This window comes from Mixophyes fleayi, chromosome 9 (genome assembly GCF_038048845.1).
Source record: "Mixophyes fleayi isolate aMixFle1 chromosome 9, aMixFle1.hap1, whole genome shotgun sequence".
NCBI classification, from domain to species: Eukaryota; Metazoa; Chordata; class Amphibia; order Anura; family Limnodynastidae; genus Mixophyes; species Mixophyes fleayi.
Window position 1 is genome coordinate 133,848,405 of NC_134410.1, and position 25,000 is coordinate 133,873,404.

Consider the following 25,000-nt stretch of genomic DNA (forward strand, 5'->3'; position numbering starts at 1 on the left):
TTTACTTTTACAGATTATTATTATTAATTTTTATTTATAAGGCGCCACAAGGCGTCCGCAGCGCCGTACAGAGACAAACAAATTACAATACAATGGGAGACAGCACAGTACAGTAAACACAGCAACTCAGTAAGCTCAATGCACAGCTAGAGAGGGCGGGGAAGGGGAGGGAGGATCCGCAAACAACGGGGCCCAAGAAGGAGGGCGCGGAAGACAGGGAGACCCCCAGGGGGGAGGAGGGAGCGAGAGTGGATGTGGGGTGTAGGACCCTCGAGGAGGAGGGCTAAGTAGCTGGAGAGCAGAGTTAGAAGTGGTGGAAACAGGAGGAGAGATGGCCCTGTTCAGAGGAGCGTACAATCTAAGGGGAGGGGTGGACAGACAGAGACGCAGGGGAGAGAGAGAGAGTAGGAGAACGGAGGCAGAAGATAAGGTAGAACGTTAAGTGGGAGACTGGAAGGCTTTAAGAAAAAGGTGGGTTTTTAGGGCCCGTTTGAAACTGGACAGATTAGGGGAAGCTCTGATGGAGGGAGGGAGCTTGTTCCAGTGGAGGGGGGCAGCGCGGGCGAAGTCTTGGATACGTGCGTGGGAGGTGGTTATAAGGGGGGGAAGAGAGGCGACGGTCAGAGGCAGAACGGAGAGGGCGGGATGGAGCATGAATAGAGAGGAGGGTGGAGATGTAGGGCGCAGTGGAGTTGGCGAGGGCCTTGTAGGCGAGTGTGAGGAGCTAAATACAGACTGGATGGGGTGCATTTGACGGACAGTGGCCTCTCCAGAATTTATGCCCACCACCTCCTAACTCCTCACTAACTCGCTCAAAACTGCATATATGTGTGCTATGGAATAATGCACAGTGCAAGACTGATAATCTTACAACGCTATTCAAACCTTCCCACTTACTGGCTAACATCATAATTTATCCACTGTACACAACCAAGCAGTGGGAGAGTCAGCTTAGTGATCTAGAGACCTAAAGCTGTGCAGTATTTGCACTGAATACCGACTGTCAGAGACAGCCTTGCAGCAGGATCAGTTTCTAGTGAGGGTGAGCTCAGTGCTGCTGTGGGATCGGTTTTATTGGGGCTGGAAGATATGGCAGCATGATCAGGATTAGTGGGACCGTGCTCCCTGAGCTAAGAGCCAATACAATCTACAGGCAGCACAGACTTCTTGCACACAGCTTTTAAGCAGATATTAAACATCAAATCATATTCTGCTTATGTTCCAGTATGACCATTTTCATGGGGAAGAGCTGACGGTTTTTTCTTTTGCCAATTGCAATACCTAACAAAAAAGACAAGTAAATGATTTATTAAATTAATAATGCAATTAGGTAAAAATAGTTTTGCATGGAGCTGGCAGAGTTAATATAGGAAATAAAGCAAAGTTAAGAGTGTAAAGCAGGAGCAGATCCTCCTCTGCTGGAATGGACCATACGGACGGTTTGTTTGATCAGAGAAATATTAGATAAATATGAAATCAAACTAATTTCTGTAGGTACAGTAATTCACTTTGGTCAGTAAGCAATGGTAATGTCCTGAATTCCTCATTATGCACACAGTACAGTATATAACATCTCTTCTTATATAAAAATAAAGCAGTAGATGTTTCAATTTGGATTGGGAATTGTAGTGGAAACAGTGGCTCATTCCCTGTAGACAACAGAGGTAATTAGTTTGTGGGCAGCCCTACATAGGGGAAGCCAATCCATTCACTAGGAAGCAGTGATGTTTCTGAGGCACAAACAGAGGCTGCATTTTCATAAATATTGGTTAAGCTATCACCATATTCACACTTTAAGGATTATTTCCCGCAATCGTTCAATATACATAATGTAACACGTAGCAACCAGTCAGGCATTTGTTTTTATTAACATAATTTCCTCTAAACTCATAAGCCAACATCTGATTGGCTGCTACAGCGGAGTGGTTTTTGGCATATTTCTGGAAGTTGGAAGAGGCTTTAAGGTACGTCCTCATGAACTTCTGCAATTTTGTCTATGGATCGAAGCAATTCGGCTACCAGGTTTAAAGCTTCTGCTCCAGATACCAGCTGCCTGTGGAAGAGATTAGAATATCACTGCACTAAATATACAGCAAATGGCTGCATTAGCATAAACTTAATGACAAGATAAAACTCAACATACTTTATAGAAGCCTGAGCACCACTCACTGCCCTGTGCAGGTTCTCTAGCGCTAGGCTAGCGTTTTGTTTCACTGCGTTCATCCCAGCCGTCTCACCCCTTCGCAACGCTTCATTCTCTGTTTTATAGGTGTTCAGCTGAATCTACATAACAGGAGTGAACAAAGTAATTGATTCATCGCTGCTGTGTGTGCACAAGTTTGATAATATATTTTTTATGTTTAGTGTAGTTTGTCTTATTATGTTTAGGATTCCAGACAATTTATTATAAGCTTCCTGCCTGTTCTTCTGGTTGCCTCCAGATTCACATATTTGAGGACCGGGAAGGGCTGTGAGTACTGACATGAAAATGTTGAGTGCAAACACTAAACAGAGTTAAGTATTATGAATGCAGTATTCTCTTAGCATCATATTCACTTGCAGGATATATTTGAGATTATATTAGGTGAATTATTAGAGCAAGTCTAAGTCATTGATGCAAATCTATTTGAAAATGTGAGCATAGCGGGCTCACAATCTATTGTTACTCAGAGTAAATCTTTTTCTCGGAGTCCACTGGGGGTTGGGGTTAGGGGTATACTACGTGAACTTAGCACTTTAAATCTTAAACTGTTGAAGGATAGCTCCTCATCTACTAAGCCTCTCCCATCTGGAGCCATCCTCAGTTTTATAACAAAGTCCAAAAGAGAGAGCCTAACTAGGTGCAACCATAAATCCTAGAACATAAACAAACAACCAAAAAGCCAGAGCAAGGGTAGGGAGTGTAGTGTCCTCCAATGGACTCAGAAATGGATTTTACGGTGAGTAAAAAGAAAAAAAAAAAAAAATCCTCTTTTCTCTTTCCTGACATTGGGGACACCGTGACAATGGGGAGATTCCAAAGCTGCCCCCAGGAGTGGGATTGCTCTAAAACAGCTGCACGGAAGACCTTGCGCTTGAAGCTTGAATTCTGTGGTGCCAACTCTTGCAATCTATAAAATGTTGAAAATGTGTAGCGGCCCAGCACAACTCTTTGGCCAAAGCACCATGATGCGCTGCCCAGGAAGCACCAACTTTGGAACGAGCCTTCACTCCAAGTCTACACATCTCAATCAGAATTCAGTGACCTTGGACAAAGGGTTGGTAAAACAATCTCCTGGTTCAAGTGAAAAACAGGAGACAACCTTCGGCACAAGAGGGCAGTCAGAATAAAAAACTAAGAAAGGGAGGTTACAGAACAGCGTCCCCAACTCAAACACAATGAGATGAAGAAAACACAACTTACAGATGACATAATGGAGATCAACCAATTACAAAACGTATCTCTAGTAAGCACCCAGAGCACTAAATTGAGATCCCAAGGCTGTACAAAATGAACAAAGAGGGCTGAACATGTAGAACGCCCTGTAAGAAGGTCTACACACCTTTCATTAATGCTATTTGCACTGAAATAGAATGGATAGTGCATCAACTGAAATCTTCTTAGAAAAGTGACAGAGGCCCTTGTCAGAAACTTTCCTGTAAAAAAAAATAAAAATGCATTTTAGTCTTCCACTCTTGTTAAATATGGAAACTGACATTTACAACACAGAGTATAAGCTTTACATACACAACAGTAATTTGAAGAAAATGGGTTTTCTCGACTTCGTAACTGACTGCACAACCTTATGCGAAAAACCAATGGCCCGAAGGTTCACGGTGGTAATAGCAACACTGTCAGAGCCAGACGACTGAAAAAAATGGCACAGAAGAGAACTCTGCACCAGAAGATATGGAAAGAGAGGAAATCAGTAAGGTGGACCATCTGCCATCCCTAGGATGACAGCATATCATGGCCAATCCAGAGTCACCAGAATAGCGGCGTTGTTCTCTTTTTTGCTTTCTTACCACCCTCGGAATCATGGGAATCTGCAAGAACAGGTACACCAGGGGAAACCTCCATGGGATGGTAATGGATTCTGTGTACCACGCACTGGCGTCTCTGGACTTTGCGCAGAACTTTGAAGTTCAGACGTGATGTCACGAGATCTCTGGATGACTCCAGCGTTGTACCAATTGAGCAGACAACTCTGTGTGAAGAGACCATTCTCCCAGATGGATCCTGTTTCAGCTGGGGTAATCGGCATCCTAGTTCTACACCCCTGGGATGAATGTGGCTGATAATCACTGGAACATGCCGTTCCGCCAAGAGACATGATATAAGCCATATGGTCTTGGCACTGCGTGTTTCACCCAGGATGGTTCAGGCAGGCAACCGCTGTATCACTGTCCGATTGGACCCTCAGTGGCCTTCCAACTAGGACCCCCTGACCCTGTAAGAGTGCCCTGTAAATCACTTTTAATTCCAGGACATTGATGGCCAATAACGACTCCTTGTGAGATCAGTGCCCCTGGAAGAGGACCTATGACTGCTCTGCTCCTGGACAGACTGATGATCATGGTGACCAAGGTCCACCTCCAGCTCTGGAAGGAATGATCTTTTGTTAAATTGGTTCATATCAGCCACCATGTGAGCAACTGAAGTGTGATCTGCCTGTCCAGCTGAAGGGTGGACCTGGACCCTTTCACAATCTGAAATGAAATTGTGAGAACACAGACACCATGGTTCCCAGTAAGTTCATGCTCTGGAGAAGGGTAAATTCCTGTCTAGCAAATAATGACCTGGTCCTTGTTAAGCATGGACAGTTCCTATTGGAACACCTATCAAACTGTGCACAATTCAAGCCAAGAAACCACATTTGTTAGGCTGGGATTCACAAAGACCAGGGGAGGTCGAGGAACCAGCCATGTCTCTCCAGAACCTTTATAGTCAGCTGAATGTGCTGTTGAAGGGTGAATTCTGATGGCGCCTTTTGCAATAAGTTGTCCAAACATGGAACAATTATTACACCCTGAGAATGCAAGAGACTTAACCTGAGGACTATCATTTTGGTGAAGACCCTTGGAGCAGTTGCTAGGCCAAAGGGCAAACCCTGAAACGGATAGTGTTCGTCGCACACTGTAAATCGAAGTAGACACAGATGCCCCTCCCATATGGGATATTGGAGGTAGACAACTTCTGTGTCTTGGAATGCAAGAAAGTCTCCTTTTTCCAAACACAAGATCACAGATCATAAGAGTAAAAATTAATTTTAAAAATAAAAAAAGAATCCAAAATAAAAATGCCCTACTGCCAAGGGAATTAACTAAAATGGAGGAGGGCTGCAGATGGGAGGGACATAGTAAACGAGGAGCTATGCTTCAACAGTTTGAGATTTAGCGTGCACTGGCTCCAAGTCCACCTACTATACTCTATTGTCGCAGTGTTCCCCAATGGCAGCAAAGAAAAAATATGCAGCAAGTACCATTTCAAGAACAGTTTCATTAAAAGGGTTCTGTACCAACATGTTTTTTCCCCCTATCACACCCTCTTATCAGAGTAGTTTATTTTAATACATTATACAGATATTAACAAGTGTATGTAGATAATAAGATTTTTACTCATCGTAACATCGATTTCTCTGACTCCATTGGGGGACACTGCGAGACATTGGGGTATAGTAGGTGGGACTAGGAGTTTAGGTACTTCGACTTGTTTGATCCACTCGCTCCTCCCCTACTATGCCCCTCCTCTTCTGCAGATACCTCAGTTTTGTCTAACCAAGAGTATGAGAAAGGCCAATAGGGCAAAAACGTAACCTAAAAACTCACTAATCAGAACCATTTACATAGCAAGGGAGGGTGCGCAGTGTCCCCCAATGGAGTCAGAGAAATCGATTTAACGGTGAGTAAAAATCTTCTCTTCTCTTTCCTACCACTGAAGGACACTGCGAGACATTGGGGATATACCAAAGCTGCCTCTAAGGGAGGGATTGCTCTGGAACGGCTGCACACAAAACTCTCCGGCCAAAGCTCCACGGGATGAATGAAGGGGGACTGCACGTGAAGAACCCTCTGAAGAAAAGTCTGAACATCCCTGCAGGCAGCTATCTTGTGCTGAAAATAATAATGATCTTGGTGAACACTCGGGGTGCAGGCGCTAGACCGAAAGGTAGTGCCCTGAACTGAAAGTGGGAGCTCCCTACCGCAAATCAAAGACGACACTGGTGACCCCTCCATATTAGAACATGCAGGTAGGCATCATTGATGTCTATTGAGGCTAGGAACTCTCCCTGCTCCATTCTGGCTATGACAGTCGGAAAAGACTCCACCTGAAATTTTTGAAGTCTTACCGGCTTGTTTTGAGACTGGAGATTTAAAATAGGATGGAATGACCCGTCCGCTTTTGGCACCAGAAAGAGGTTGGAGTAAAACCCCTGACCTCTTTCTCGCTGAGGGACTTAAACAATAACCCCGGTTGCCCGCAGTTTCTGGATGGCTTCCTGAAGTGCCCTGCACCTGAGGGGACAAAGGGGAAAAGCTGTGGTGAAGAACCTCTGTTGTGGAAATTGGACTAGGTCTATGACAAAGCCCCAGGACACAATTCCTCGTATCCAAACATCTGTGGTGGACGCCCACCACAGGCTTTGGAAGTGAAGACAACACGCCCCCACCGCATATTCCCCTGGAGGAAGTCTGTCAGGCTGCGGGCTTATTGACCGGTCTCAATGTTCCTCGCATAACAGCCGCCCTACCTCTGTTATAGGCCCCCCTGGAGGACTGGCCTCTCTATGGGATACCCTGGCCTCGGGCAAAGGAAGGAAAGAACCGAAACAGACCCTGCCGTGGTCTATTGGAGCTGATGGGAAGAGCGGTGCTCTTCCCTCCTGTGGCCACTTGGATAACCCTTTCTAACTCTGACCCGAACAGAGTAACACCATCAAAAGCTCCCTTTCAATCAGCAGCCGCTGTCCAAGAGCGTAACCATAAGGTACGGTGAGCTGAAATAATGAGGGCCGAGAATCTTGGATTTAAGGACACAGCATCCATGGCTGCCTGGCCTACATAATCAGACGTCTCCTGTATATTCTCGCCCAAAGTGAGAAGTTCTGAATGAGAAACGTCATCTCTATACCTCTCACTAACTGCATTGTTCAACAGCCTTGATAGCCCAAGTAACCGTCATAGTGGATCTAAACATACTGCCCAATGTATGGCTGTCGGCTATTAGACTGCATCCTTTGCTCATAAATAGGTGCCCAGGCTGCAGATAGCACTAGTGTGCTAATTGCCTCCCATGGAGTGTGAAAGCTTCGCTGTTCCGCCTGCTCGTTGTCTAGGGGGAGGGGGACTTGCCGGCATGTCTGTCGGGCGGGGAGGAGAGACTAAATGGCCGTCCTAACTGCAGTGCTGGCCGTGACCAACTGCTGCCTGAATAGCTGACTTATATTTTATGGCCCAACTGCTCGTTTCTAGGGGGAAGACTGCCGGCAACGGTGCTAGGCAAGTGAGCCAAGCTGCTGCTTACCTTGTGCAGGGACCCAGAGTGAAGGAAGCCGACAGGCTATTCACTTCTCTGGGTTTTAGGATCGATCCCTGCGCTGCACCTGTAAAGGAATTAAAATAAAAACATGAAATCCTAAAACTAACACAAAGTATAGGCAGGAGCCTATACCTATGTGACCCATCTCCTAGGCCAGTGTTGGCTAACCTGTGACACTCCAGGTGTTGTCCCAGTATACCCTTCCAGCAATAAGCTGCTATATATTGGCAAAGCATGCTGGGACTTGTAGTTTCACAACACCTGGAGTGTCACAGGTTAGCCAACACTGTCCTAGGCACTTAGAAAAAACTGAGGTATCTGCAGAAGAGGAGGGGCATAGAAGGGGAGGAGTGTGTGGATTAAATAAGTTTAAGTGCCTAAACTCCTAGTCCCACCAATGTCCCCCAGTGTCCCCCAATGGTAGGTTAGAGAAATAATGTGTAAACAATGAGTTTTATGTCATCACTTCAGTGTCCATTAAGAAAACGTGTGCATTATAATACGATAGTCTAGGGTGTGCACTAACTTATTACACCACATTTTCCATATAAAAGCCCTCTCCTTGGGGTCACATAACTCCATGTGACTTTTACAATCAATATAACTACTGCTGAAAGTGGAATGTTATCCTACATATGAGACACTAGTCATACTTATCTTATAACAAACTAATTTAATAAAAATATGCAAGGCTCTGTGCTGTGTAACCTGCATTACGCCATTATGTTACACTGCACATTACAAAAATAAAGTGAAAATATATTATATTATTTGTTTACAATGAGAAGAATTTCTCCTTAAATTTGCAATTGCTTTTATCACGAATGGCAAATGTCTTCTCAATATCAATGTGGCTTTACATACTTTTTATGAAGTGACTCTTTCCTCAGCTTGAACATCCCCCATCATCTTCTCTAGATCTTGGAATAGTAAAGCAAGCTCACATTTCTCTCTGGTGTAGTTCTGTACTGAACGGCTATTGTTACACCCCTCCAAGGATATAGAAGTTGTACAACAGTGGTACTCCCATCAGCACAAGTACCTACACTTACAGAGTGCACTTACAACAGTGGTACTCCCATCAGCACAAGTACCTACACTTACAGAGTGCACTTACAACAGTGGTACTCCCATCAGCACAAGTACCTACACTTACAACAGTGGTACTCCCATCAGCACAAGTACCTACACTTACAGAGTGCACTTCTGGGACATAGTCTGGATCATGTGACATTACTGTTCCCACCTACCTGGAGCAGCGTCACATCCTGCTTTAGTTTTGTCACATTGTTCTCGGCCTTCGATGCTCTTTTCTAGAAGAGGAGATCATTTGATGGTCAGGTCATTATACATCATATTCAACTAGACACATTATCCCTGTCAAAATCATCCAACATAATGTTGGGACATCAGAGTGCAGTTGCTACAAATATTTTGTGGGTTGACCCAGATCACAGCCTATCAATGTGCGGCACAGCGGGACGTCTATTTATGTGCTTGCCACAGCATTAATAACCTACAAAAAGGCTGCCTCCAATATGTGTAGGTGACAGGTTCACTTTAAGAGGCGACACATAGAAAACATTCAGATTTCATTCTGTAAAACGGGATGTCAAGAAACGGGAGCTACTGGACTGAGAATATTTTATTCATCGCCCATTTCTCACGGTTTAATGTACTTTTTAATCCTTGGCCCAGTCTAAGTATATACACCAGAGCATCGCTGTATTATGTGTATTATTATTTCATGTTATTAGGTACATTTTACCCATGCCATTACCTGCAATATTGTATGTATTAGAAATAGAAAGAATATTGCCATATTGTGTGAAAATAACAGGACAGCAGAAGTAATTTTGCCTGTGTTAGCCAAAGTAATTACCATTTGTCTCAAATGTCCATTGTTATGAGGTGTGGCGTAGACGTGGTTTGTAATCAGAACAATGTCTGAGTGACTTGACATAGCTAGCTGACAGCCCATGTTAATTAGCTAGGTCAACAGGTAATCTGAGAGGTAATTAGGATAGAACTTTTACATCATATGCAATGTGCCTCCACAGTAATATACTGGTTGAAATAGCATTGGGAAATGTATTAATGTGTGTTAATATAAATGTTATTTTAACAAAATGTATCACAGACTCCGATTGCATAATGTGGCAGATACAATGTGTCAAATGACTTGTTGTTTCCCACAAGCGTGAAGTATCATTCCTTAATGTTTTATTGTAACCCTTTGTTTAGTGTATTCAGCCAAATAGCTAATTGAGTCAAGCCATTCCATTGTATAATCACGGTAACAGAGACTGTATGTCTAACAGTTAAAGTGTCCACGGATAGACCCCTGCTGTAAGGGGGAGGATTGAGACTTTTGACCTTACTCCCTGTGTATACAGCCAAGAATATAGGGAGAGGAGAATGCCAAGAGAGCTATTCTAGCTTGGAGGATCCTGGTGTACAAGACATCAGTGAAAAGGACTCTGGGCCAGGCATCGTGGTGCCGCTGGAGGAAACCCTACCAGGACAGGGTCTGTGCGACAATAACCAAGGCTGGGCGACACTGTAACTGTCTAGCTAATCGGTAGTGGTGATATTGCGGTAGGATAAGACCCTGAAAGAGACCGAGATTATTATTTTGGAGTACTGACTACAAGAGGCTGCTGGAGGATACATGCTACCATTACCCTGTAACTTGTGAACGTCTTGTGGTGTTGTGCTGTCGTAATAAAGCCTTATTTTGGATATATTCTGGTCTACCCGAGTGAGTTGAATCCCACAGAGGGTAACTATGACTGGTATCCTCACATGGGATATAACTGCTTCCTATTGAAATGATGGGCTGTATTCTTATGATTGGCTCAGCCCACGCAGTGGCTGCTGACCATGCCTTCCACATGGGTTGGATGATAGATGATCTATAGAACACAGACACTTGGGAGTTTGTAAAACCTTTTGTACTGACCGTCATCATCTGCAAGTTTGTTTCCACCTGTTGCACCATTGACTCCAGATCCTGGGCCTCCTTCTGCTCCTCAAGAATCTTCTCTTTCAGCTTCCTCTCAAGATGTTTAACCCTGAAATGGACAACATAATCTAAATGTTTACTGATTCTGCTAGATAGACGAGCGACAGTGGATTATGTCACAAATCAGCCATGGCTCTGCAAATGCAATAATCCACGACAGAGGGTTATGGTTTGGGTTTTCAAAAAGTTTGTGCGAGATGGTTGACGAAACAACTCACAGAAGAGCACAAACAGAAGCGTTTGGACATCTGCAAACAAAATTTGGACTGATACTATAAGGAAGATGAAAGCATCTCAAATCCATTTCTCGTCGCCAGTAATGATTCTTTTTATCACTACGAGCCTGAGTGTAAACGGCAGAGTATTGAATGTAAACATCTTCAATGGCCAACCACGAAAAAATTCAAAAGTCAACTATCAGCTGGAAAATTGATGCTTACAGTTTTCTGGGATTCTCGAGGGTCAGTATTGGGACATTATCAGGAAAAAGGTTCAACAATCAACAGTGCTCGTTACAGTGAGATGCTCACTGAAGAACTGACGCCTAAATGTCAAACAAACCGCAGAGGACTGCTATCCAGGGGTGTTGTGTTATTGCACGACAGTGCACATCTACACACCGCTGCTCATTCTTTTTACACTCTTCAAAAACTGTGTTTTGAGGTGTTAAGGCATCCTCCCTATAGTTCTTGCCCATCGGACTATCAACTGTTTGTTCCCCTAAAAGAATACCTAAGAGGACAAAGATTCACATCTGATGGAGAGGTGAAGACAGCGGTGCATTCGTGGCCTGCAGCTCAGCCTAAAACAGTTATTTTTAATGAGGGAATACGAAAGCTTGTTGACAGGTGGACAAAGTGTATTGAAAAGCAGGGAGATTATGTCGAAAAATGAAAATAATGTATTTGTCTTTTCTGAAAGTTGATTAAAATAAATTCTACAGCCGGAGTGCAGGGTCTGTGTGTCCAGAGTTTCTATTCTCTTATGAAATTAAGTATCCAAATGAAACCCACACAAACATAACATAGTGATTGCTTAGTGCGTGGTTTGTGTTGTAGAGAACTTAGATTGTAAGCTTCATGGGGCAGGAACTGCTGTGAATGAAATAATAATCAACTACATCTTCTACTTTGCCAGAATACATTTTTTATTTAAAGGCCAATTATTTACTTTTCTGTATATACTTTAAAAAGTAATTCCACCCTCCTTCTAGCTTACCTGAATTGTGGATATATGTCCCTTGGGACCCCCTTTTGCACAGTTAGGGCCCTGTTGAAATTGTGCAGAGGGCCAATTAACACGTAGGCGGCAGCACAGTGCTGTATGCCCCTTGCCTCAGGCTGGTACTTTACATGTAAGCGTGTGAAGAGGTGGGGCGACTCGTAAATAGGGCCTTTTATTAGAACCCCCCCAGAGAAAAGACAATGCAAATTCGTGAAGTGGCTGACATGGGATACTCTTAGAATATTAATGAAAACATGGAATTGAGTGTTCACTGACAACAGTAAGTACACGTCTGTGTCCAGTTGGAGAAACAGAGGATTACAACATAGGAATAGTTTACATCTACAATATATATCCCGCCTCAAGTGCCACTCGTGTGATTTATTTTGAAATTACCAAATAACTAGGACCGAAAACTGTTTCAGATCTTGTTCCAAATGGTGTAAAAAGTAGTACAGATAAAATGTATCAGATTTTAATATATATAGCAATGTACAGAATTTATAGTGGACAGTATATAACTAAACATTTCCAATGGCTAAGGAAAGGTACATAAAAATGTGCCATGTTACAAACACACATGAAGATTGCATCTGTCAACTTGTTCCTTAGCCCCAGAATGGGGACAAGTGAAATGTGTGTGATCATCGCAGGCACTGGTCAGGTGGGGCACCTAGTGATTCCCACCCCAGCTTCATCCAGCCTAAGTATTGCTTTGTCTTCCTCACAGAGGAGTTCCCTCACTGGATGAGGTCTTGTGCTTTTACATAGCTCAAGGAACGGAGAGGCAACTTCTAATACACAAGTTTCAGTCTGAAATAAAACAATTGTATTGTACGATGTGATCCTCAAATCCTTGAATGACAGCGATACATCCATCACACAGGGCTTTTCCCAATGAGCCATGCAATGACAGGAGTGGTATCTAATGTACAATACAGGGCAATAAGCTAAACAAATTCTAATTAAAAACACCTACAAAGACACCACTATGCCAATGACATAGATAGGATAGAAGCAGAGATAACAGGGGAAGATAGATTACAATTACTAACTTTTCTGTCTGAGAGTCATTAAGTTCCCTGAGTTCTTGGATTTTCATTTTCAGAAAAGAATTTTCTTCCAGCATCTGGAAAAAACCCCCCAAAGAATAAATTAAACAGTGCAACCTCAAGGTTTATTTTTATGGTGTATATAGTACATAACATTAGCTTTTATGACTGTTTCGTGGGCCCTACCAGGTGCAGCCTATCACTTTGCTAGGATCCAGTGATATCACACAGGTTCCGTGTGAATTAATAGGCTATATTCTCATATATACTAGACCTGCTCACAAAGTGTCTGCCCCCGCTATGTGTATGTGATAAGCCAACATTTAGTTTTGGGAGTAGTGGGAACAGACCAGCATCTTGTAGATCTGAAAACGTTGGATAATGGGGTCAGAAATCGGTATAGCAATTTCCTTCTTTGATCGTTTTGTATACTCACTTTTATCCTTCACCTTTCTATATACTCATGACACTGTTGTCCGATTTGTATTCTTTAGTGACCATGTAAAATAAAGATCTTAAAAAAAAAAGAATAAAAAAAAAGGAAATGGTGGGATCTGGAAAATGGAAGCAGAAAGTGGTATAACTACTGTGGCCACGGATGCTTCAGTTTGTACCACCATTGCTGGAATAACCCCATTGCACGATTTCAGGTTGACTGGCACTATAGTCTGCACTGAGCATTCATACTGAACGCTGTGGGCCGAAGCAATAGTTGTTGTAATGAGATCTGAAGGCATAAAGTTTACAATAGGCCTTTGGGTCTCTAGTTATGCCACCATTTTACATACCATAAACATTTATTTATTTCCAATGTGTGTCACTGGCCTAAATAAAAGCCACTTACCTCCTCATAGTTGATCTGCAAGTTCTGGAAGCGCAAGTCATCTGTGGAATTGTTTAAAGCTGCAGTGGAAGGTTCTGCTGTGGAAGGAGAAATACCACCAAAAAGCCGCCATGTTGTAAAATGATTCACCCCTGAGATGTCACTGTATCCATAAGACTCGTTGTATAAATGGTCGGGAGATTTTCTGGCATTATGTGTCTGCTCTATGGCTGATGGATGATAACTTTCACTCCAGACCTCATCGTTATCATCCAGAAAATCATTACTAATAGTGGGGTCTTTAAAAAACGTGTCCTGGTACTGCAGGGGGAAGGCCGGCTTCTCGCAGGGCTCAGGAAGTAGTGTAGCACTTGGTTTGGTATCCTGGAGGGGAGATAAGTGTACAATCCCTTACACACAGTAAAGACAGAAACAAGATTCAATAGAACGAGGCCCAGTACCCCCGAGCCTTCACCTGCGACCCCCAGCTCCTTCTTGCTTTGTTATAGCTTGTAACAGTTGTATAAAACTCTGTTGATATGTTATTAGATTGACGTCTTTCCTTCATTAACTATATTGTTTTACCTTATTACCGAGATTATGGGCATTGTGTGCACTTTGAAGGTTATAGGGCCATTAATGCAGCCATCTATCACTGCAAATCCACTAGCAGCTAGTGACAACATTGAAGCATGACACAATGTGTACCTCATGTTCAGGTCCTAGTACATTGACAGGCTACAGTCTCATAATTTACTGCATCCTCTGTGTGTCAGTAAATTGTCCACTTTAAAATTAGACATTTTCATACTTCATATTAAGCATGTTTTTGTCATACATAACCCCCCCCCCCCTTCAATACATACATAACAAAGATAAGATTTTCTTTACTCACCGTAAAATATATTTTTCTAAGTCCATTGGGGAACAATGCGACAATGGGGTATAGTAGGTGGAGCCAGGGCACTTTAAATCTTAAACAGTTGAAGGACAGCTCCTCCCATACTATGCCCCTCCCATGGGAGCCATGTTTTCAGTTTTATAACAAAGTCCAGAATTAGGGCCGAACTATAGGCAACAACATCTACAACATCAATGTACTCAAAGAAATGGATGTTATGGTGAGTAAAAAAAACCCCAAAAAACTGCTTTTCTCTTACATGCCATTGGGGAACACTGCGACATGGAGACATTCCAAAGCTGCCCCAAGGGAGGGATTCCTCTGAAACATCTGCATTTAAGACCATCCACCCAGATATGCAAAACAACACAAACGGCAAAAACCGTAAAGAGCTAGGACAGACTAACCCTAATCCTCCTGGAGGGTCAACCGTATGACACAGTGTCCAAATTCAATCAGTCTGGGCTGGAATCAAGGAAGACTGGGGAAGATAGAGAATCCAACCATGTCTGTCCAGAATCACCTTCAAAAAGGCAGAGGGACGACAGCAACTGAAACAACAAATCCCCCAAAATATACGCCCTGAGCAGAATAGACTTGGCCTAATGGCCATAAGTCTGGAAAAGACCCATATGACAGAAGTAAGCCAAAAGGGTAAAAACCTGACACAGAGTGCCTTGTGCACGGCCAATAGAAGGAAACACGGAAGCCCCTCCAGGGAGGTAAGGAACTCCCCTTCTCCCCAGGCCTGGGGACACTGACCTTAACCTCAGCTAGTGGAAAACTGTACTCTCCCTCCTGAAGGAATGAAAACCCAGACTGTCTTGGTGCAGTACGCAGACGGGCAAAAAAGAGCTCATGTCCCCCGTAGCTACAGTAAAGAACCCCACAGTTCTTGAGTAACTGTATAACCCCAGAGTTTGCGTAGAAATTACATCCGCTAGCCAGGAACATAACCCCAAGGAATGCCTGACCAATGAGTGTAAAAAACCCAGGGGGACAGAGACTACATCTAGAAGATGCCTGAGCTTAAGCATCCAAAAAGTGTTCAGCCATAGAAACCTCAGCTGTAAGCATGTGAAGAACAGAGGTGAAGTGCGCCAACCCTGCCTGAGGAACCGTGAATGCCTAGTCCAGAGATCTGAACAGGCTGAATAAAATGCCTGCTGCTGCATGTGCAGATTTAAGAATAAAACACACCATATACACATAACAAACCCAGAGCAAATAGCATTAAACAAAGGTGTAATATTTCAGTGTAATCCCAAGCTTTTATGGTAGACAATCGATCACAGCACGACAAACGACACAAGTGCATGGAAAAAGAGGATTTATACTTACGATAAATCGGTTTCTCTGATTCCATCTGGGGGACACTGTTAACCATGGGGTAGAGTAGGGTAGGGAGGAGTCTGGCACCCAAATAGTTAATCTTTTGCTGCTGACAGACATATACCCCCGCCCCTTCCCCACAGAACTCAGTTTGATTAACAAAGCCCTAGGAGGACAGGCCAATCAACCAAGATACACAAAAAAAAGAAAAGAGGGGGTCCCCCAGATGGAATCAGAGAAACCGATTTATCGTCAGTATAAATCCTCTTTTCTCTTTCATCCATCTGGGGGACACTGTTAACCATGGGGACTTACTAAAGCAGTCCCTCTGATGGGTGGGACCGCTCTGATCGCCCCGCACGTAGAGCACTACGGCCAAATAAGGCGTCTTTAGACGCAAAAACATTAAATTGGTAGAATTTTGTGAAAGTATGGCCCGAGAACCAGGTAGCTGGTCCGCTGAGGCCCCGTTTCGCGCTGCCCAAGACGCCCCAACCGAACGGGTAGAATGGGCAACAATACGCTTCGGCACAGGACGCTTAGTACGGACATAAGCCTCCCTAAATGTTAGGGTAAGCCACCTAGCAATTGACTGCTTAGACGCAGACAATCCTCGCCTAGCGAAATCAAATAACACAAATAGAGAATCTGTCTTACGTATCTTTGCAGTTCTCTTAACATATATCCACAACGCCCTAACGACATCTAAACATTTACTTCCTTTTGTTCCAGTAACCTGAGGATCCTCTCTGAATACCGGAACTACTATTTCCTGATTAATATGGAAACCCGACACCACCTTATGGAGGAAGGATGGAATAGTCCTTAAAACTGCCCTATCCTCATGAAAGACCAAATAAGGTTCTTTATAAGATAAGGCCCCCAGCTCAGAGACCCTCCTAGCTGAGGCAAGTCAAGAACCGCCATTCCGCTGAGCAAAGTGGTTCGAATGGAGGCTCCTGCAAAATGTCCAGGACCAAATTAAGATCCCAAGGATCCATAGGATGCACGTAGGGTGGCTGGATGTGAAGCACTCCCTGCAAGAAAGTTCTAACATCCGGAATCTCCGCCAGCCGTCTGTGAAAATACACTGACAATACCGACACCTGAACCTTTAAGGTTCCCAACCGGAGACCCGCATCAAAGCCACCCTGCAAAAAAAGCTAGAAATCTAGCCAGACAAAAGGATTTTGAATTGCAAGATTTCTTTTTTACACCACCTTATATACACATGCCAGATGCGGTGATAAATCCTAGCCGAAACTGGCTTCCTGGCTCTTAGGAGAGTGTCTACTACACTCACAGAGAACCCTCTGGCTCTCCACAGACTGGATTCAAAAGCCATGCCATTAAATTCAGCCGGTCTAGACCCTGATGTAAGAACGGTCCCTGGGTCAGCAGATCTCTTCGAAGTGGCAACCGAACCCCTTGACCTACTGCTACCAGAAGAATCTCTGGGAACCATACCCTTTGTGGCCAGGCTGGAGCTACCAGAATGACTGGTCGATCTCCCTGCCTGACCCTTCGGAGAACCCTGGGAATCATTGATGTGGGGGAGGGGGAACAGGTATCCTAACCTGAAGTCCCAAGGCATTGTTAGGACGTCCACTGCCACAGCCAGTGGGTCCCTTGTTCTTGCGCAAAACTCTGGGACTTTCCCGTTGACTCTTGACGCCATCAGGTCTCGATCCAGAAGTCCCCATTTGTCCACCAGCAACTGGAATACTTCCGGATGCAGAGCCCACTCCCCTGGTAGAATTTCGTGCCGACTTAGATAGATAGTCTGCTTGTACGTTCTGTTTCCCTGGGATAAAGACCGCTGACAGCGCAGACACGTTTCTTTCTACCCAGGCAAAAATCTGAAACGTGACCCTCATCACTCCTGCACTCCTGGTGCCCCCTTGTCTGTTTATGTATGACACTGCCGTGGCATTGTCGGACTGGATGCGACCCGACCTTGCCAGTAACACACCCTGAGCCCTCTGCAGTGCTTTCAGGATTGCCATAAGTTCCATCACATTTATGGTAAGAACAGACTGTCTCTCTGACCACAGACCCTGCATCCTTAGGTGAAGGACCACTGCCCCCCAACCACTCAGACTGGCGTCTGTGGATACTAAGATCCAGGCCCACAGGGCAAAGGATCTGCCCTTTATTAGGTTGTCCTTGAACAACCACCAGCTGAGGGATTTTCTTGTCTCTAGAGATAACCTCATCCACTGGCGATCCAACAGAGGAAGGACTCCGACCACTTCCTCAGAATGTCCCATTGAAGACATCTGGAGTGGACCCTTCCGTATGGTAGCGTCTCGAAAGATGCCACCATCTTTCCTAGCAGCTTCATACACATGAGTACGGACAGCCTCCTGTGTGACAGAACCCTGTCTGTCCACTCCATCAAGGACTTTATCTTGTCCTCTGGAAGAAAAACTCTGCTGTCTGCAGGGGTCCATTATTAGTCCCAAAAATGTCATTCTCTGATAAGGGATCATTTGTGACTGTTACATTCAGGAGCCAACCGTGCTGTTCCAGCACCCTCACCGTAAGGCGAAGATGTTGTTACAACAACTGAACCGTTGACGCCTTGATTAGAAGATCATCCAAATAAGGTACAACCTGCACCCCTTTGGAGTGAAGGAGTGCTGCCATAATCTTTGTGAATACTCTTGGGGCTGTAGCAAGCCCGAATGGAAGAGCTCTGAACTGATAGTGAGCTGAGCCTACCGTGAATCTGAGAAGCGGCTGATGCCCCTCCCAGATCGGCACATGAAGATAGACATCCCTAATGTCTATTGATGCCATGAACTGGCCTGCCTCCAGGCCATCTATGACAGATCTTAGGGATTCCATCCTGAAAGAATCTACTCTCAGATGCAGATTTAGTTGCTTGAGGTTCAGCACTGGTCTGAATGAACCATCCGGTTTCTGTACCAAGAATAGGTTTGAGTAAAACCCCTCCCTTCTTTGGTACTCCGGACCCTGTACAATAACCTTCTTTAAAAGAAGCAAAAATCGACAAAAGAGAACACTGCCTGTCTTTTTTGAGGACAGCGGGGTAAACTGGTTACAAAAAACCTGTGTGGAGCAGGCTCCACCAACTCTATCATGTAACCCCTTCTCATGATCCCCTGAACCCACCTGTCCGCTGAGGACTCTGTCCACTGCTTGGCAAACCCCAGCAGTCATCCTCCCACTCCTCCCTCCGTTATCAGAGGAGAGTGGTAGTCATGCTGTCGGTCTATCCGGCAGCTTGATGGAAGAAGACCTTGCTGCCATGGAGGAAAAGGATGACCTTCCTCTAAGCGACTGTCTCCTACCTCCAGCAGCCCTTGATCTGACTGTCTGGCCTCTGCCAGACGTGCCATGGCTGTCTAAAAGAACTAAACCTTGGAACTCTGGGTCTAGGAGCATTCACAGGCAAGGATGTACTCCTACCCACCGAGGCCCGCGAGATCCAGGAGTCCAACTCTGGACCAAATAGCATCCCACTAGTATACGGAATGGATTCTAATGATCTTTTTGACTTCAAATCCGCATCTCAGGCTCTTAACCATAATGTTCTTCTTGCTGCTACTGCTGTAGCAGGAATAGAAGATGATATGGAGGCTGAATTCTGGGCCGCCTCATATATATATCCTGCCACCTCCTTAAGGTGCATGGCCAGGGGGAGCAGTTCCGAATTCTGTAATGCGGACTCTAACTGCCCAGCCCAGGCTTCCATAGCCCTTGCTACCCAGGCCGAAGATAATGCCGGTCTGAAGTTTGTACCAGCAGCCATAAAGACCGATTTCAAAAAAGTTTCCAACTTACGATCGGTCAAATCCTGTAGGGCTGCCGTTCCCGGTACGGGTAGCGTGGTCTGGCGAACCAGTCTCGCCACAGGCGCATCTACTTTCGCCACCTGTTCCCATCTGGTCATGTCCTCCTCTTGTAAAGGATATAATGAACCAAATTTTCAAGACACAGTGAACCTCTTGTTTGGATGCTTCCAAGAGGCCTTTGCAATCTCTCTCAGCTCTGCTGAGGGAGGGAACCAGACCACCTGTTTAGAAGCCTTCTTAAAGAGAAACCGGTCCAAGGACCTAGTCTCCTCTATTTCAATAAACCCCAAGGTCTGACGTACTGCTTCTACCAGATCGTCCATACCCTGGTGCCTGGAGCTTCCTTCTGATTCTATTAATGAAAGATCAGAATCCTTTAACAATTCAGCTTCCTCCACCGAGGATCCCTCTGAATCAGACAGAGACAACAGCGTATTAGCTGATCTATGTCTTTTATAACTACGAATATGTCTAGGATTTTCCAGCAATTGGTTTAGTCGGTCAATACCTCTAGCCACTGCCGACCATCCCACCTCCCCACTGTGGGGTGACTGTTGCAGTGCCGGGAAAGGAAATTGTACAACCTCTGGAGGTAATAAACTACTCATTTCCCCTCCTAACTTCACTGGGGGTTGTATCTCAGAGGTAGATGGAAGTCTCATAGCCACCACTGGGATCTCTGCTGGTTTAGAGAACAGGTTCACAAGGGTATTAACCCCCCTGTGAAAAGGTTGCCATCCACTCTGGAGGCTTTGTCCCCTGAATAGGGCTGTCTTTAGGCTGCAATATTACAGGTGTCACAGCACAACTAGCACAAAGCCCCTGATCCAGACGTTCACTAGTTAATTTAACATTATAGGACAATTTAGCATTATATTTTGCAGTATAATGCAGTACAGACTGTCCAGGTGACTCTTTGAAGTCCCTTTTTCAGCCATAGTGGTAAATTTAAATTAAAAATATTACCAGGAAAGGACAAACAGCAATATATATTCAGTAAACACAGAAGCTGTAAAAAACTGAGACTGGTCAGTGACATTTTTATAGCAATTATAAACGACAGATATATAGGTGGGCTCACTCTCACTACATAAGAATTACAAGGTAGAAAAGAGTAAGAAAAACAGCATAGTAGACATTATAATACTAGAAAGTGTTACAAAAAAAATGTAACAGGAGGAGCACAGCAGGAGATATAAGGCTGTAATGAAAATGGCGCACCTCAGCGGAGACCTCCCCTTCCTACTTACCACCATGGAGGAACAGGAAGGTCCACCATTCCTCGATGTGTCTCCGCTGCCGCTCCTTAGTGAGCGCAGCCACAGCTGTACTCTCAGATTCAACTGAGTTCTACTGTGGCTGCTTGTCCCTGGGCAGTGCCGTTCACTGCAGAACAGCTCGTTGCCAAGGGGAGCAGCATTCACTGCCACTTCTGACATCCTCAGCCACGGCCTTCAGTAAAAGCCATTCGCACAATGTCTCTGTGCAGTGGATGACAGAAGCCGGCTAGCTCCTTGCATACTCAGTTCAGGAGACGGATGTAGTGTGTTGGGGGTGCTACTCATCCTGGCTCAAGGACCCAGAGTAGAGGAACTGCAGGCTATCCACTCCTGGGGAGGCAACCCTGAGCCCAATACTTAGAAAAAATAAAGTAAATAGTCCAAAGGCACTTAAAATAAACTGAAGATGGCTCCCATGGGAGGGGCATAGTATGGGAGGAGCTGTCCTTCAACAGTTGAAGATTTAAAGCGTCCTTCCTCCAATTCCAACCACTATACCCCACTGTCGTAGTGTACCCCAATGGCACGTAAGAGAAACAAATATATAACAGCAGTTAATGGGGTTGATTCAACGCCAAACGACGAGCCGCTGGAAATCACATGATTAGAGAAGAGATAACCATTAGTTCAATAACCATTTGTATGAAACAAACAGTCTATAAGCTCTATTTTAGGTGATATTATTCCCCCCCACCCCCAAATCTCAGGCCCAAATTCAAGGCAGAATTTTGGCTCCAGGGGCTCTCTCTTCCCTATCTGGTGGACTTGACCAATTATTAGAATTTACTTTGGTCCAGTAAAGTATATCATCTATTCACCTTCAGACCAATTAATACCCAAAGACCCCTGGGACATTTTTGCTCTCTGGTCGCCCACAAGATGTTGGACGACCAAAAAAAATTGGTATCTAACAGCTGCAAAAGTACAAATAGCTTAGAATTGAAAGCAACAAGGGACCCCCCTCCTCTCTCTATCATCAAAAATGTAATCTAGCATATTGCAGCCCTAGAAAGCAACACCTACTTCCTCCGTGATAAACAAACTAAATATGATGCCATATGAGCACCAAGGTATTTTCAGCAAAGCCATCGCCAGTAAGGATGCTAACACTTAACTACTTACATCCCTTAGGATGTAAGCTCGTATGAGCAGGGCCCCCTCCCCTCCTGGCTCCATACCTGTTCTTCTGCTCCGTCTGTACTGCATATGACTAGCCGGAGTTTCTGAAGTATTGGTACTTTTTGTTCATTGTTCTGTATGGTTTCACCCTGTATAGTCTACTGTTAGTACTGTGTGCGGCGCTGCGGATACCTTGTGGCGCCTAACAAATAAATGATAATAATAATAATAATAATAATAATAATAATAACTGATCTTACACTTGCAGATCTCTCTTTGGAAAAATCTGAAGCCACTTCCAGGTCCTCCCTCGTGATCGAATAGGACAGGATCCTTAACGATATGCAAATTACCTCATTTTATTTAGATGTTTTGCAGCCAAAGTATAATTATATACCTAAAATAGTGTATTGTTGGAATACATTTATGTTGCCTACTCCCCCCTTGTTTTATACAACCCCCCCCCCCAAAAAGTTATTGTTGTAATATGTATGTACATGTTTCTTCAATAAATACAAAGTTAAATAGAAAAAGAAAAAATCAATATGTCCGGCTGCGCATATTGCTGGATACTACAGTACCCCAACATTGAGGATTTTCCTGCGTACTTCTATGGGGTGCGAAATTTTTTGGGGATGTTGCATCATCATGGAATGCTCCCACGACCATTACGTAGGTTCTCCGCAGCGCATCGCGTTGAACTGAATCAGCCCTTATATGTTTCTTCATGACAAGGCTCAGATTTGAACCTTTAATGTCCTAGTTCACGGTTTTTGCGTGAACCCGGCTATTCTCTTCATCGCCACAGGATTCCACCATTCATAGACCAGCGGTTCACAACTTTTTTGCTGCAGACACAGACGCTATATTTGAAAATATTGTGGTAAATAATTTTAAAACAAACTAATTCATCTAATTTGTACCATTTACATTTAAATGTAGTTGACATACAAGCGCTATTTACATTTACAGCAGTATACTTGTTAATGTCACCATATCCAGCACTAGCTGTGACACAATGGACTTCCATAAAAAAATAATAAAAAAAATGATGTATTCTACAGTAATTTAAATGATATTGTTATGTTCAGCAGGTATAAATAGGGGACAGTGGGAGAACAAGGGGCAGCCTGTCTCTGCAACGGTCACCTTAGGCCTATCCACAAATACGGCCTGGGTCTCGGTACAGGTTGGCATCTGCTATTCCACTGGTAGATAGACTTCTTCTGTGGTTCTACTTTAACCATGGTAATGATATTAGAATGACCCCTCACCCTAGTCATGATCTTTTGCCTGGGAGCCCTCAGTTAAGACTCCCATAACAGAACATAAAACTGTATTGTGGATTAAATATTTCAGATGGTAAAAATTGGGCTTTTCAGGGAAAAATGGGGACATATGGGAGCCTTACTTTCAGTCTTTCTGTAGGATCCAGACATCATGTCAAGGAAGTCAACAGATAGCCTACTATTGTATCCAGGAAGGGCCAGGTCATTAAAGTAGAATTTCTATCTGTAGTTATTGGTTACAAATGTATTTAATCTGAAAAAATATATCATATCTCTGTAAATCACCTTGTTAAAATCTCCATCACAGTTTTTTCCAGCTGCTGTTGAGCAAGTTTTGCTTTTCACAAACTCCTTAAAGGAAAAAGGGTTAGCGTCATCCTGATTGTCAGCCTCACAATCTGCAATTAAAAGGGAAAAACCAAATAAAACGCAAATTTCTACATCTCCAGATTCTATGTATAATGTTCTCTGCACTTGTGTTAATTAAGATAACTCCCAATGTCACGATTTAGATAATTTACACCATTACAGCTGGATGTGGTCTACTTTACATCCCTCGCTGAACTGTGAACCAATGGGCGAGACTGCATCAGGACTTGATACTTTAAAAACAATATGGCTGAACTGACGTCTTTAGGTTGGTTCCAATGTTACAGATATTGCTATACATGAAAGAATAATCACACAATCACGGTCCCATATGTAGCTACTAACAGCGACTAAACAGGACATATCCATAACACATTATATATATATATATATATATATATATATATATATATATATATATATATATATATTTTGTGTATCCATCATATATTCAGGGAGAGGAAGCTCTAGTACCTACAAAAATCCAGGATGGAGATACAAATCCATACAGTTCATTGAATAAAACAGACCAGCACCAACAGTTACAGGGGCTGACTTGGCTGTGATGCATCTGCCACCTGGTCCAGTCCAATAATGGGCTATCTGCATTTATTTCCTTTAAAATGTTCCTAATAGCTGCTGAGTCGAATTTCAATTTGATGTCACACAGTCACTCAGCTTGGACATGCCCCCTATCTACACCAGAGTCATGCAGGAAAATGACATCACAGCAGAGAGAGGTAAAGCAGAGGACACACTTATGCAATCTAACTTCAGATGGGATTTCTGTAACAATTTTACCAATGACAAAGTCCAGATGAACATACCAATTATTATTATCATTTATTTGTTAGGCGCCACAAGGTATCCGCAGCGCGGCACACAGTACCAACAGTAGACTATACAGGGTAAACCATACAGAACAATGAACAAAAAAGTACCAATACTTCAGAAACTCCGGCCAGTCATATGCAGTAAAGACGGAGCGGAAGAACAGGTATGGAGACAGGAGGGGAGGGGGCCCTGCTCATACGAGCTTACATCCTAAGGGAGGGTAAACAGACCAGGCATAAGAGGAGCCAGTTGAGGCAAGAGGAGAGAAGGGAGGACGAGCAAAAGGGAGGAGATGGGGGTTAAGTAGATGGTTGGTAGGCTTTGAGGAAGAGGCGAGTTTTGAGTGCACGTTTGAAGGAGCACAGAGTAGGAGAGAGACGGATGGAACGAGGGAGGTCGTTCCAGAGAAGGG

The 25,000-nt window shown here is 44.0% G+C and overlaps 1 protein-coding gene across 4 annotated transcripts in view; it reads right to left on the bottom strand.

Annotated features, from left to right (window-relative positions):
• Window positions 1-1,849: 1,849 nt before the first annotated feature.
• The window catches only part of ENTR1 (endosome associated trafficking regulator 1), a 25,005-nt gene continuing 1,854 nt past the window's right edge, over window positions 1,850-25,000 (bottom strand). For 2 of the 4 annotated variants that reach the window (XM_075185847.1, XM_075185848.1), the window contains 7 exons: window positions 23,671-23,783; window positions 13,665-14,027; window positions 12,824-12,897; window positions 10,482-10,593; window positions 8,770-8,832; window positions 2,144-2,283; window positions 1,850-2,053 (listed from right to left, as the gene is read on the bottom strand). In XM_075185847.1, coding sequence (XP_075041948.1) covers window positions 1,960-2,053; window positions 2,144-2,283; window positions 8,770-8,832; window positions 10,482-10,593; window positions 12,824-12,897; window positions 13,665-14,027; window positions 23,671-23,783 — 959 coding nt within the window. In that variant the 3' untranslated portion in view covers window positions 1,850-1,959. The remainder of the gene's footprint in view (window positions 2,054-2,143; window positions 2,284-8,769; window positions 8,833-10,481; window positions 10,594-12,823; window positions 12,898-13,664; window positions 14,028-23,670; window positions 23,784-25,000) is intronic. The other 2 variants (XM_075185850.1, XM_075185849.1) reach the window with 2 other exon arrangements.